Source organism: Gymnodraco acuticeps, unplaced genomic scaffold (assembly GCF_902827175.1).
Source record: "Gymnodraco acuticeps unplaced genomic scaffold, fGymAcu1.1, whole genome shotgun sequence".
NCBI classification, from domain to species: domain Eukaryota; kingdom Metazoa; phylum Chordata; class Actinopteri; order Perciformes; family Bathydraconidae; genus Gymnodraco; species Gymnodraco acuticeps.
Genome location: NW_022992240.1, coordinates 113,739 through 128,318, shown reverse-complemented (window position 1 = coordinate 128,318; position 14,580 = coordinate 113,739). Strand labels below are relative to the sequence as shown.

Genomic DNA, 14,580 nt, shown 5'->3' with positions numbered 1-14,580 from the left:
AAGCACGCTCCAAGTCCCTCCCCTCTCAAGCACGCTCCAAGTCCCCTCCCCTCTCAAGCACGCTCCAAGTCCCTCCCCTCTCAAGCACGCTCTAAGTCCCTCCCCTCTCAAGCACGCTCTAAGTCCCTCCCCTCTCTCGTGCATGCTCTAAGTCCCTCCCCTCTCAAGCACGCTCCAAGTCCCTCCCCTCTCAAGCACGCTCCAAGTCCCTCCCCTCTCAAGCACGCTCTAAGTCCCTCCCCTCTCAAGCACGCTCTAAGTCCCTCCCCTCTCTCGTGCATGCTCTAAGTCCCTCCCCTCTCAAGCACGCTCCAAGTCCCTCCCCTCTCAAGCACGCTCTAAGTCCCTCCCCTCTCAAGCACGCTCTAAGTCCCTCCCCTCTCAAGCACGCTCCAAGTCCCTCCCCTCTCTCGTGCATGCTCTAAGTCCCTCCCCTCTCAAGCACGCTCCAAGTCCCTCCCCTCTCTCGTGCACGCTCTAAGTCCCTCCCCTCTCAAGCACGCTCCAAGTCCCTCCCCTCTCAAGCACGCTCCAAGTCCCTCCCCTCTCAAGCACGCTCCAAGTCCCTCCCCTCTCTCGTGCATGCTCCAAGTCCCTCCCCTCTCAAGCACGCTCCAAGTCCCTCCCCTCTCAAGCACGCTCTAAGTCCCTCCCCTCTCTCGTGCACACTCCAAGTCCCTCCCCTCTCAAGCACGCTCTAAGTCCCTCCCCTCTCAAGCACGCTCCAAGTCCCTCCGCTCTCAAGCACGCTCTAAGTCCCTCTCCTCTCAAGCACGCTCTAAGTCCCTCCCCTCTCTCGTGCACGCTCTAAGTCCCTCCCCTCTCTCGTGCACGCGCTAGCTGCCAGAGCAGCTTGTTGACAAAAAAGACGCCAGAAGCGAAATTTGGAAGTATTTTAGCTATATCTCTGACAGTGAGGGCAAGCCTACGGACACCACGAGGCCTGTCTGTGAGACATGTATTAATTTTATTTAATACGAATTCTTGTCATTTATTTTATTTATTGTTCTCATTGTTTAAAGTTTGTGTTCTGGATGTGATGTGAAATAAAGCGCAATAATTACATTTAAGACTGTTTCCCTTTTTTTAAGAAAAGTATCGAAAAATAATCGGAATCGCAATTCTTGACAAAATGTTGGTATGTTGGTATCGTGACAACACTAGTTGGAGGAGCCTCAGATTTCCATTGTCATATCTGCACTGCAGCTCTGTACAAAGGACAATAAAAGCCTTGAATCTTGAACTACAAACACATTCAAAAAACCTTTGAGAAGAGGGAACCAGAAGTGGTCCATTCACTCTTTGTCACCGTAAGACACAAGTGGTTAAGGATCTTGTACAAGTATACATTGAATATCTATAGTGTCATTTAGTTATATTTGGTTACTGTACTCAGGGTCAGATCACTGCTGCAGGTTTATCTGTCTTTTCAGCTGCAATAGATTGAGTCTGTTGACTCTTTCTTCAATAACACAACTTCCTCTTACATTTAGATTTGTTCATTTCTTACCAAAAGGGGATTAAAATGTGGACAATCAAGCAATGCATGGCTGGGATCAAACCCCCAAAGCCCGTTAGACGACGGTGCCTCACAGACAAACTGAACCAACAGCACTATTAAAACAGGAGTGTATGAAGACATATAGTAAAGGGCGGTTGTTCATCCATAGGATCATCAAAGTGATAAATGAACATCTGACAGAACATCGATGGCTCACAATTTGGCAGCAGTCTCCGACAATTCATTTTCAAAAGATATCTATAAACCGGAGCAATAACAAGGTGTTTCCATTTCCATGCCAGACTAGATACCCCTAACCATGAGGGACGGTTGGAGCCACGTGTTCGACACGCTCTCCACCACTATCATCATTAAGCACTAAATGATGGAATATCTTTCATCCTCGCCTCCTTTCTGAAGCTGGCAACACAACTCATCATAAGACACATTATGTTGGGTTTTCCACTCATTAGCCAACCATCTGTACGTCTATATTTACAGCAGAGCAGGAGTGATTGGAGGAGTGCCAGACGGCAGCCGTGTTGTTAATTGATGGATGAAAGAAATCCCCCAGTTCCTGATTTTAAATGTAAAGATTTGAGGTTATTCTAAAGTCCTCTGTGATGGTAGACGAAGCTGAATACGGTACGTTTTAAAAGAGGCCCGAGGGACACAGAAAAGTTAGTAAAGTCAGACTTTTCTTACGATTGAACTGAACAGAAAAGCGACCAGTATAAGCACTCAGCACATATGGGCTAGTGACTATTAACAGCTCAATTTGAGGATAAAACTTAGTACAGTAACGAAGTATTTGTACTCCACTACTTCCCACCTCTGTGCTTGGTGATAATCAAAAGGCAGACCGGTAGGAAAGCAGGACTCCTGAGCTCTCTGTGGAGAATCTTTCTCTGTGGAGAATCTTTCTTTATGGACTCGCTGCTGTTTGATCTCTCATCCCCTGGTTCGTGGGCGTTTCATGTCGGCCTCTCCTCGTCTGAGAGGGAGAGACAGAGTCCGGACGGTAACAGAACAAAGAGAAGACGTGAAGAAGAGCAGAGAGACGGATACTGACAGCTCCTCTCTCACCTCCACTCAGAGTTATTCTGTTTCCCCTCGTCTTCACCTCCAACAAGAGGCTGTGTGATCTCTAAAATGAGCTGCCGTGTTATGAGACACCTTTTAGCAGGGTGGGATGTCTCTGGAAATACAGATATCGCTACAGACGTCCCTAGCAATACAGATACGAATGATAAATCCAATATGAACGTCTCTAGTTAGACAGTCCCTAGAAATACAGATACTGACGTCTCTAGAAATACAGATACTGACGTCTCTAGAAATACTGACGTCTCTAGAAATACTGACGTCTATAGAAATACTGACGTCTCTAGAAATATAGATACTGACGTCCCTAGAAATACTGATACTGACGTCTCTAGAAATATAGATACTGACGTCTCTAGAAATACAGATACTGACGTCTCTAGAAATACTGACGTCTCTAGAAATACAGATACTGACGTCTCTAGAAATACTGACGTCTCTAGAGATACTGACGTCTCTAGAAATACTGACGTCTCTAGAAATACTGACGTCTCTAGAAATACTGACGTCTCTAGAAATACTGACGTCTCTAGAAATACTGACGTCTCTAGAAATACTGACGTCTCTAGAAATACAGATACTGACGTCTATAGAAATACTGACGTCTCTAGAAATACAGATACTGACGTCTCTAGAAATACAGATACTGACGTCTCTAGAAATACAGATACTGACGTCTCTAGAAATACTGACGTCTCTAGAAGTACTGACGTCTCTAGAAGTACTGACGTCTCTAGAAATACTGACGTCTCTAGAAATACTGACGTCTCTAGAAGTACTGACGTCTATAGAAATACTGACGTCTCTAGAAATACAGATACTGACGTCTCTAGAAATACTGACGTCTCTAGAAATACAGATACTGACGTCTCTAGAAATACTGACGTCTCTAGAAATACTGACGTCTATAGAAATATTGACGTCTATAGAAATACTGACGTCTATAGAAATATTGACGTCTATAGAAATACTGACGTCTCTAGAAATACAGATACTGACGTCTATAGAAATATTGACGTCTCTAGAAATACTGACCGACGTCTATAGAAATACTGACGTCTATAGAAATACAGACGTCTATAGAAATACTGACGTCTATAGAAATACTGACGTCTATAGAAATATTGACGTCTCTAGAAATACTGACGTCTATAGAAGTACTGACGTCTATAGAAATACTGACGTCTCTAGAAATACTGATACTGACGTCTATAGAAATACTGACGTCTATAGAAATACTGACGTCTCTAGAAGTACTGACGTCTATAGAAATACTGACGTCTCTAGAAGTACTGACGTCTCTAGAAGTACTGACGTCTCTAGAAGTACTGACGTCTATAGAAATATTGACGTCTCTAGAAGTACTGACGTCTCTAGAAGTACTGACGTCTATAGAAATACTGACGTCTCTAGAAATACAGACGTCTACAGAAATACTGACGTCTCTAGAAATACTGACGTCTCTAGAAATACTGACGTCTCTAGAAATACTGACGTCTCTAGAAATACTGACGTCTCTAGAAGTACTGACGTCTCTAGAAATACTGACGTCTATAGAAATATTGACGTCTCTAGAAGTACTGACGTCAATAGAAATACTGACGTCTCTAGAAATACTGACGTCTCTAGAAATACTGACGTCTCTAGAAATACTGACGTCTCTAGAAGTACTGACGTCTCTAGAAATACTGACGTCTCTAGAAATACTGACGTCTCTAGAAGTACTGACGTCTCTAGAAATACTGACGTCTCTAGAAGTACTGACGTCTCTAGAAGTACTGACGTCTCTAGAAATACTGACGTCTCTAGAAGTACCGACGTCTCTAGAAATACCGACGTCTCTAGAAATACCGACGTCTCTAGAAGTACCGACGTCTCTAGAAATACCGACGTCTCTAGAAGTACCGACGTCTCTAGAAGTACTGACGTCTCTAGAAATACTGACGTCTCTAGAAATACAATTCTGACTTATCCATCTTGCAAAGAAGAGCTGTTACTTTTATGTAGAATCGCCTACAAACGATATTCAGCACCAAAATTCTTCAACAGACGTGTTTTTTTTATTACACTTTCTGCAATTTGGATATTCCACTAGTCCACATTACGATAATTCTGCAGCCCCAATTTCCGCTTCTATCCAATAGTATCACGAGTGTTGCATAGTGATGTCACTATGTTCCAGAAGTAAATAAAGGAGTCCACTTATCAGTAGTTTATCTATCAGTCTAAAGGCTTTTTTGGTGTTGTTTATTTCTTACTTTCTCTAGGTTTATTGGACTTCTCTACAAAATGGTCAAACATATGGTCAAAAATTATGTGAAATTGCATATGTTAATTGAACGGCACACGACTTTTGTGCTGGACCCCAATCAAATGCATGCACCTTCCACAAACATAGGAAAAACATTCATATGTATATTTAAATAATAAGTAATGATACATGTTATCATCATTTCTGAATAATAACTGGTCTGTTTTGTCGCTGAATGGCACTCAAACATGCAGGGGGGAATGGAGACTTTGTGACTTCATTTCCATGGTGAACGCATAAATGCATAATGCAGACATTTTGTCATGTCTGAGCCACACCAATTGGACAAGCAAAGGCATATGTATATGTTGGACTTTCTGTATGCAGATAAGACAGGGAAGACAGGTGGAGGAGCGCTAACTAAGGTCTCTTTATTTCCAGTTAATTGTATATTTTAAAGTTGTGATGTATCGTAATGTAAGGAGTGTGAGGAGCAGATTAAGATCTGTACTGTAAATTAAACTACAACTGATAATAAACCCTAAATAAACAAGATTGTGACAAAAAAATGATGAGGTATGGAATAAAACCTCCAATAGATATATCAATTTAGACCACAAGTACACAGGAAGTTTATTACTAGAATATGGTTGGAGAGGTAGAAAGGACCTCCTCTCTCCTGCACACAACTGAGTCTAACTTCCGTCTTTCCAGAGATTAGACACGTCCTAAAGGAAAAAGATATCAACCAAACAAACGGGATAATTTCAAATCTGCTCCTAATAACTGTAAATTAAACTACAACTGATAATTAACCCTAAATAAACAAGAGATTGTGGCAAAAAAGTACACAGGAACTCAAGCTCATTACTATAATAAGGTTCCATATTTAACTGACCCAAAGCCTTCCTGTCCTTTGAGAGGCAGATAGGAGTCTCACTTCAGCCAGAGATTAGACACGTCCTCCAGGAAGAAAATACCAACCAAACGAACTAACGAGATAATTTAAAACCGGCTCCTAATATCTGGTGTCTGTCCGTGGAGAGTTGGTGATTAGGATGGTGTCCACCCTACAGTCTGTGTGTGTGTGTGTGTGTGTGTGTGTGTGTGTGTGTGTGTGTATCTTCAGACGCTATGGAGCATTAATTTTACAGGTGCGACTCTGCGTACATGCTAAATAAAATCCAGCTCACAGGTTGACTTTAAAGGTTAACAATTGTAAATATGCAGTAGTATTCAGTGTCAAATATTTCTTTGTAATTCACTTATTATAATCACACAAATTCTGTATTCTGCATTTAATAATTCTGTGATCTTTATTCACTAAACGTTAAAAACCTGAATAGGTCTGAAATCAGTGGGCACAACCTCAAATGCAGTTCAATTCAGACAATTGTTTTTTATGGGGACTTCCCCCTCTTCATATAGTGTCCCTCAAGTTTTCCTCTTCCCTCTTCATCAATGTGTTCCACGGGAGAGGAGTGGAAGTGTGAGGGAAAACTAAATATATGTTAACGACTGATGTGTTATCTGTTGTCAGTGAATAAACGGAGATCGGCTCCACGGTATGCTCGGGTCTCAACACAACGCAGACACCGCTAGTTGAGACCGGTTACATGTGAACATGTCAGAGGTGTGTGTAAACATGACGTGTGTGTGTGTGTGTGTGTACGTGTACATGACAGAGGTATATATATATATATATATATATGTGTGTGTGTGTGTGTGTGTGTGTGTGTGTGTGTGTGTGTGTGTGTGTGTGTGTGTGTGTGTGTGTGTGTGAGACATTCTAACAATCCTTCTCAAAGGTGTTCACTGCTTCCGGGCTAAACAGCCAATCACAGAGATGTTAGAGTGTCAATGCAAGTTTTTTTTACGTTATATCATGTGTGAACATGTGCTAGTTATTTAATTAACACAAGAAAGGTCTGTTAGCTGTCAGTATTCAGTCGCTAATACTGTGGGGGAAACTTCTGAAGCAATTGGAAACAGGACTCAGAGAGGCACGAGGAGAGCTGGAGCTTTGATGGCAAACCAATTCTGAAGAACTCTTTCTGCAGCTCGAGGTTTTAACTAGTTCAGAGTGTAATAATCAACATTCTTTATCAGCGAGACTAAAGCATTATGGACCCTGAATCTAACTAGAGCTCTCGTCCATAGGAAAGAATGTGCGCCAGGCAACCTACGTGCCTGTACAGTAAACTACCTCATGGCGGTTTGTGCTCGGTCATAGACTGGCAACAACAATGCGCCCAAGCTGCTCCTCCTAAAGAGAGATAGCAGCAATATCCAAGGCCGTAGACCTGTGCCGTGGGAAAGGAGAAAACTATAGGCGCGTCACACCGCAGTACTTTTCCCACTTTAGTTCCGATGTAGTTCCGAAATGTCGCGTTCACACCAAATAAAACCGGAACAGAAATTAGTTCACGAGAACCTTTCACCCCCTTTTCCGTCCCTGCTAGAGAGCAGGCGCTTTCGTGGGAGAAAAGGTTCCTATGTCTGATTGGCTGGGCGGATTGCAAACCACGTCCCGTAAAACTCCCAAAACGTTTTGTGAAGCCGACATTTTATTTTCCTCGCATTAGCATTATTAGAATTAGCCCAGCGCAGAAACGCAGAGAGACTAATTTATGGCAACACAAAAGAAAACATGGGAGCGGTGGAGATGAGGAGGGTGTCGGCGTTTCTGGCGATTTACTCGGAAGGCTTCAGTAGAAGCTGCTGGGAGTCCCAGCAGCTTCTACTGAAGCCAGTCCCCAACTCCGGGGACTTCCGGCCGGGGACTCCGGGTGGCAGTATACACCGTGAAGTTGTTTGCGGCCTGCCAGTAAACCCAAAGCAGAAGAAGAAGAAGTGACGTCAGCGGCTTCATTTGCCTAATCCTCCCCCAGGGACTTATTGCGGTGTGAACGCGATCTGTACTTAGTTCATACTAGAGAGTTCTCATGAACTAAGTTCTCATGAACCTTTGTGGGAAAAGTACTGCGGTGTGAAAGCGCCTCATGAACTGTGTCGAAGGTTGAATACCGAAGCAAATGATTCCCTAACAAATACTACAGTAATATTACAACATTTTCTAAAAAGGTTACTGTCGGGCGCTTAGTCAGTTTTTCTTAGTCTGAATCCTCGTGAAATGAATCCTTATGGTTTGTTTTCCATTTGGATCAGTTTCATAGTGTCCATATTACAGAACACCAAATACAAAATATGTATGTACTGAGGGATGTGTAATAAAGAGGGTCAATTCTCAATTTAGTTTATTATGAAGAACCTGCCATTGTGATTATTTCGAGGTGTCCTTTCATTATGTCTAATTCATATTCTTATCAAGAACCAATACATAAACCACCAACTCATGTGTTGAATGGCCTAGACACTTACAGCTTAACATCTATAAGAGCTTCATTATTATACTATATACAGATTTGACGTCCAAAATAAGAGCAGGAGCTTTGTCAGGAGCTTTTAAATGAGGTGCAACAAGGGTGATTTAATTAATATATGAAGTGATTGAGAATTAGTGGCGTCACATTGATCCAATTTGCACGGTCCCAGTCTCACAGGGTTATTGATCCGTTTCCTACGCACTCGTTTTTTGAAGTCAAAGACAAATACCTGCACTGATTTTATAGAGTATATAAATCCACACACTTTGAGTCATTACACCCCGTGAAATGTAATCAGATTACATTTGTCTGTGACACAGTCATTACAGTTATAAGCAGGATATTATCTAGTTACCGCGTGCTAGAGTCATGAAATGTGCGGTGTGTCCTCCCTCCTCTGATTTGTACTAAGTTTCATGCCTCTAGCATCTTCCTTTGAGCTGCCATTGACTCCCATTAAAGCAAAAAGGGTTAGGATCCTCATAACTGCCTACTGGGAATTGGTAGAGGGATGACATTTGGTGTGGGGGATGGTCTCTTCCCACTGCTTTCTCCCTTTTCACTCGTGCTACACTCAGGAGTTCATGGATGAGGAGACGGATGAGAAAGTATCTACTTATATGAATAGTTATCATCGCAATAAACCGTATTTGATTTTGTCTTAATGTACATTATTTAATTTGATATTCTGTTCTTGTACATATCATATTCTCTACACATGTAAATAGACTTCTTGCACTATTTTGTATTGTATTATATATGTTGCATCGTTGGAGGAGCTCAGGTCAGAAGCATCTCATTGCCATTTCTACTCTGTAGCTGCTGAGCATCTGACGATAAAACCTTTGAATCTTTTGAATCTTGAATAAACAGGCTTCACGCAGCGAACATGGTGGAGGAAAAGTCGCCCGTTTGACGGAGGAATCGACCATCTTTATAAGACATTGAGTAAGACACAGGTACCTTGACTACCTGTGTCTTACCTGGGCCAGTGTCATGATGGGAACTGAGCTAAAGAAAACACAACTGATGTTCAAACAAAGAGGCGTTGTCCTGATTAGACTTTATTTTGTCCTTTGATTTATGGGAGCTGATGCTAGAGTCCAAAAGTAATAGAACTAGTAGTGTAACTCATTACTTCCAGCAGTGGGTAACTAGTAATGCATTACTGTCGTTGGCACCATTATCCTTATATATTTCTTTTTTTGTACCTACTTTGCCATTTATTTTTTTAGATTGTTTATGATCACACCACCGGATACCAAAGTAAATTCCATGTATGTGTAAACGTACCTGGCAGACTCTGATTCTGATGATACAGGTAACGGGCACGTAGCTACCTGGAGCAGTGCTATGATGGAAACTGAGCTACAGAAAACACAACTGATAAATGAAGAGCAGAAAACAGAGGTCTGTTAAATGTGGTGTACATGCTTGTCTTTAGCATCCTTTTTGAATGCTAAATTATTTCTTAAAAAGTACTTATTTTGTATTATCCTTATACATTTCCTTTTTTGTACCTACCTAGATAGCAGAAAGAGCAGAAGCAGAGGATTTATGCTGATCCGGCCAAACATGAGGTTAAACTATTTGTCATTTCATTTATTTCGCATCTCGGGTGATGTAGTCCAAAAGTCATTTAACTAGTAGTGTAACTCATTACTTCAAGCAGTGAGCAATTAAGTAAAGGAAGGCCTTACAATTGTCCTTAAAGTAACTAGTAATGTGTAATGCATTACTTTCTTTGACTAACTTCCCAACAACTCACCCTCGTGCACGGTCACCCCGCAGTTGTCACACTGAATGATCTCGTCTGCGTCCTCGCTGTTGTCTCCCAGACAGACGCAGCAGATCAGGATGTGCTGAGCCGTCCAGGTCTGAGTGCGGTCCAGCAAAGCATCCTGGGAAATCAGAGACAGAGAGACAGTAAAGCCACTTATCAACGTTGGTAAATCCCACATACAATGCTCATGGAGTCACTGCGCTAAATCCAATTCTCCTGGAGTCACTGCGATAGCATCCAAACCTCTCGTTGGATTATATGTGACTGTTGTTTGGAGCGCAAAGAAGCCAAATACCTCATTCATGAGCAGCGGTTTATAAAAGGACTATAATGTGGGGAGGAAAGATTTAGTTTAGTTTCTCTCACTGAGAACAAAGAAGGGGGAACAAGAAGTCTGTCCGAATTAAACTAAAGTATAATAACACAACTGTGACTATCACGCGGTATCATTTCAGAGAAAAGGTAAACAAGACAGTCCGAGTAAGCTGCTGTTACTACAATTAACACTTTTCAACTGAACTGGAAAAAAGTTTGTGGACTAATTGTGAATTTTACAGATTTTTCCAAACCCGTTTTACCCACATTTAAGAAGCTGACACGACTGAAAGCTAACGGTACTGAAAGCTAACGGTACTGAAAGCTAACGGTACTGAAAGCTAACGGTACTGAAAGCTGACACGACTGAAAGCTAATGGTACTGAAAGCTAACGGTACTGAAAGCTAACGGTACTGAAAACTAACGGTACTGAAAGCTAACGGTACTGAAAACTAACGTTACTGAAAACTAACGTTACTGAAAGCTAACGTTACTGAAAACTAACGTTACTGAAAGCTAACGTTACTGAAAGCTAACGGTACTGAAAGCTAACGTTACTGAAAGCTAACGGTACTGAAAACTAACGGTACTGAAAGCTAACGGTACTGAAAGCTAACGTTACTGAAAGCTAACATGAAAGCTAACGGTACTGAACGCTAACGGTACTGAAAGCTAACGTTACTAAAAGCTAACACTACTGTGAGTTAGGGCTGCTCAATTAATCGTATTTTATTCGCAATTACGATTTTGGCTTGAAACGATTATGAAAACAACAATCGAAATAAAACGATTATTTATTTTTATTTGTATTGGTTCTTCAGTTGAGTTATACTTAAAGTTCAGGGTAATCAACTGTTAAAAACATACTGTTCACATTTTTCTTCTTAAATGGATGTTTTCAAAGTAAATGGACAATCGTTTTTTAATCATCGTGATATCAATTATTGACCCAAATAATCGAGATTATGATTTTTGCCATAATCGAGCAGCCCTACTGTGAGCTAACGTTACTGTGAGCTAACGTTACTGTGAGCTGACGTTACTGTAAGCTAACGTTACTGTGAGCTAACGTTACTGTTAGCTAACGTTACTGTGAGCTAACGTTACTGTGAGCTAACGTTACTGTGAGCTAACGTTACTGTGAGCTAACGTTACTGTGAGCTAACGTTACTGTGAGCTAACGTTACTGTGAGCTTCCATTGCAAACAGCTTTTACCAAAATGTTTCTGTCTACGGCGGCAATGCAAGAAGTGAAATATCATCACAATAGTAGAAAATGATTAGTTGTCTAATTGCTGCTGCCCTTATATGGTGACATTAGCTAGAAATCTAATGTATGCCTGCTCTCTCTCCGATACCTCTGTATGATTTGTAACTGTCTGTTGCATTTATATATCGTTTTTTCTCAATAATTTCACTTAAAACTGATGCTCATTTTGCACTAGATTTCTAAAAATGCGTAACACGTAGCTATTCCACATGGTTATTTCTAGGGATGCTCCGATCGATCGGCCGCTGATTGTTATCAGCCGATATTCATTCTCGGCCGATCGATCGGTGCTCTCTATAAAGGCTGAGAGCCGATCACATGACGCAAAATACATGACACTTTTCTCTGTGCACGGCAAAACAAGCTCGCCAAAATGGCTTCATCGGTCTGGCAGTATTTTAAGGTGTCCGAAAATGACAATTAAAAAGCGGTATGCAACGTGTGTCAAGCAGAACTCCTCCTACCTCTGGAACAAGCTAAACTAGTTATACATATATTTATTCTTCACTGTCGGGTCACTCATTACTGGATCAGTGAGCTGCATGAGACGATACTGACGGGCTGTCAGGAGAGAGAGAGAGAATTATGTTGGTTGTTGTTTGTGGAAGCTCCAGAGAATGAGCATTAACTGAGTTTTAAACTTTAAATGGAAGATCCCCATAGGCCCCGCCCACTCGGTCGGATCGGCGATACTGATTCCGGCGATCGGCCCCAAAATTAGCGATCGGAGCCTCCCTAGTTATTTCATATAGACGGAACATGATGGATCATTATTGAGTTTCAAAATGTGTCTATGGATCCACAAAACTAGACTGTCTCGTCTTTTGAGGACCATTTCTCCAAAGACGAGACAGCAGAACCACACGCTCCTTTAACTCACCTCGTTTCTCTTCCCCTGAGACATGCTGTCATTGGTCAGCTCTTCATCGAAGGCATTGCTGCTCTTCGTCTTCTTCTTGGGTTTCTTCAAGTCTTTGTCACTGTCACTGCTAGTATCTTTGTTGTTGTTACTGTTCTCCTGCCCATCCTCCTTGTCATCATCGTCATCATCATCATCGTCGTCGTCGTCATCATCATCATCATTATCGTCATCATCATCGTCGTCACTAGCGCTGCCTCCCTCCTCTTCCTCATCTCCTCCTCCTTTCTGACCCCCAGTCTTTCCCTTCTTCTTCCCAACGCTCGGTCTCCAGTCGTTATCGTCCTCGCTGTCGTAGTCGTCCATTTCGTTCAGATCCTCCATGGTGGTGAAGTCCAGAAGAGGTCGGTTCCTCCTGAAATTCCACTTCTTCGTCTCGGTTTGATTTTCCTCCGTGTTTCCAGACGTTGATTCGGACTCCGGCTCTTTTTCCAGGTCTTTTTCCGGCTCTGGATCGGACGTTTTCTTGCTCTTCCGTCTGCTTTTAGTCGCTGGAACAATAGGGGTTTCTTTCGTGGATCCATCGGAGGAAGAAGGCGGTTGTTTTGATTTCTCTTCGTCTTCCGTTAGATTTTCGTCCGCTGCCAAGTCTTTGGCTTCGTTCTCGTCGATAGCTTCGTCTGCAGAGCCGGCGTTTTCTGAGTCGCTTTCTGATCCGGCGGCGCTCGCTTTGGATCCCTCGTCTTCATCGCTGCCGTTTCCTGTGCCGTCAGATCCTAGAAGAGAATAACAAATAACAACAACAAAATCAAACCAGAGAACAAATGAGATCACCTTGTATTCACCTTGCAGCTCTGTGTCTTTGATCCTGGATCAAGTGTTTAAGTCATGGATGTTTAAAGTTTAACGTCTTCATATTTGTCTAATATTATACTTTTCATTCAGGAAGTGTGACGCTGCGCTGTCAGTACGCTTCTCCATGTTTGTGATTGGTCAAATGTTGCTAACCCCGCCCCTTTCATGTGAATGCGCACATAACTAGATAGGGCACGGCTGGCTTGAGTTAACGAGTTGATCATTTTTCAGAAAAAAGTTTAGATAGATTTGAAATGTTCCACATTTTTCTCATTTTGCAAAGAAATGGTTCAAATTGTTTAAACTAAACATGTATTAGATGTTGATGTGATGATAGGGCTGCAAAAAAAAGGATTTATTAGATTATTTTAACTGTTATAGGAGTTTAAATCAGATTCTCAATATAAGAGGGAATGATTGTTTTTGAAACGTTTAAAAATATATATTAAAATGATCGTGATGTTATCTTTTAAGATGTGTCCCAAACAAGTATGTGAAATCCCATAATGCCGCTGATCTCTTCCTGTTTACCTGTGGCGTCGCCCACTTCAAAGTCACTGTCGTCGGAGCTGTCATAATCCAAGGCGTCCAATAGGGAGGCGGCGAGGGGCTTCACCTGCCGCCGCTTCACACCTCGGTCCACTGCAAACACAGAGTTAAAGTTAGCTGGGAATGTCTATATAATATCCTGCTTTATCCAAAAGATTCAATTCAGGATTCAAAGGTGTTATCATCAGATGCTCAGCAGCTACAGAGTAGAAATGGAAATGAAATTCTTCTGACCTGAGCTCCTCCAACAATGAAACATATATAATAAAATACAACAATTAAAAATAGTGCAAGAAGTCTAAATACATGTAAATAGAATATTATATATATACAAGTACAGAATATGAAATTAAATAATGTACATTAAGACTAAATTAAATACAGTTTACCTACCTACCTACCTACCTATCCATCCATCTCTCTATCCATCCATCCATCCATCTCTCTATCTACCTACCTACCTATCCATCCATCTATCCATCCATCTCTCCATCCTTCTCTCTATCTATCCATCCATCCATCTCTCTATCCATCCATCTATCCATCCATCTCTCTATCCTTCTCTCTATCCATCCATCCATCTCTCTATCCATCCATCCATCCATCTCTCTATCTACCTACCTACCTATCCATCCATCTATCCATCCATCCTTCTCTCTATGTATCCATCCATCCATCCATCTATCTACCTACCTACCTATCCATC

At 41.8% G+C, this 14,580-nt stretch overlaps 1 protein-coding gene across 2 annotated transcripts in view; it reads right to left on the bottom strand.

Annotated features, from left to right (window-relative positions):
- LOC117539946 (PHD finger protein 14-like) overlaps nt 1-14,580 on the bottom strand; it is a 29,605-nt gene that overhangs the window by 10,981 nt on the left and 4,044 nt on the right. The window contains exons 2-4 of one of the 2 annotated variants that reach the window (XM_034206315.1): nt 13,857-13,967; nt 12,492-13,246; nt 10,011-10,152 (exon numbers count right to left, since the gene is read on the bottom strand). In XM_034206315.1, coding sequence (XP_034062206.1) covers nt 10,011-10,152; nt 12,492-13,246; nt 13,857-13,967 — 1,008 coding nt within the window. The remainder of the gene's footprint in view (nt 1-10,010; nt 10,153-12,491; nt 13,247-13,856; nt 13,968-14,580) is intronic. The other variant, XM_034206314.1, reaches the window with a different exon arrangement.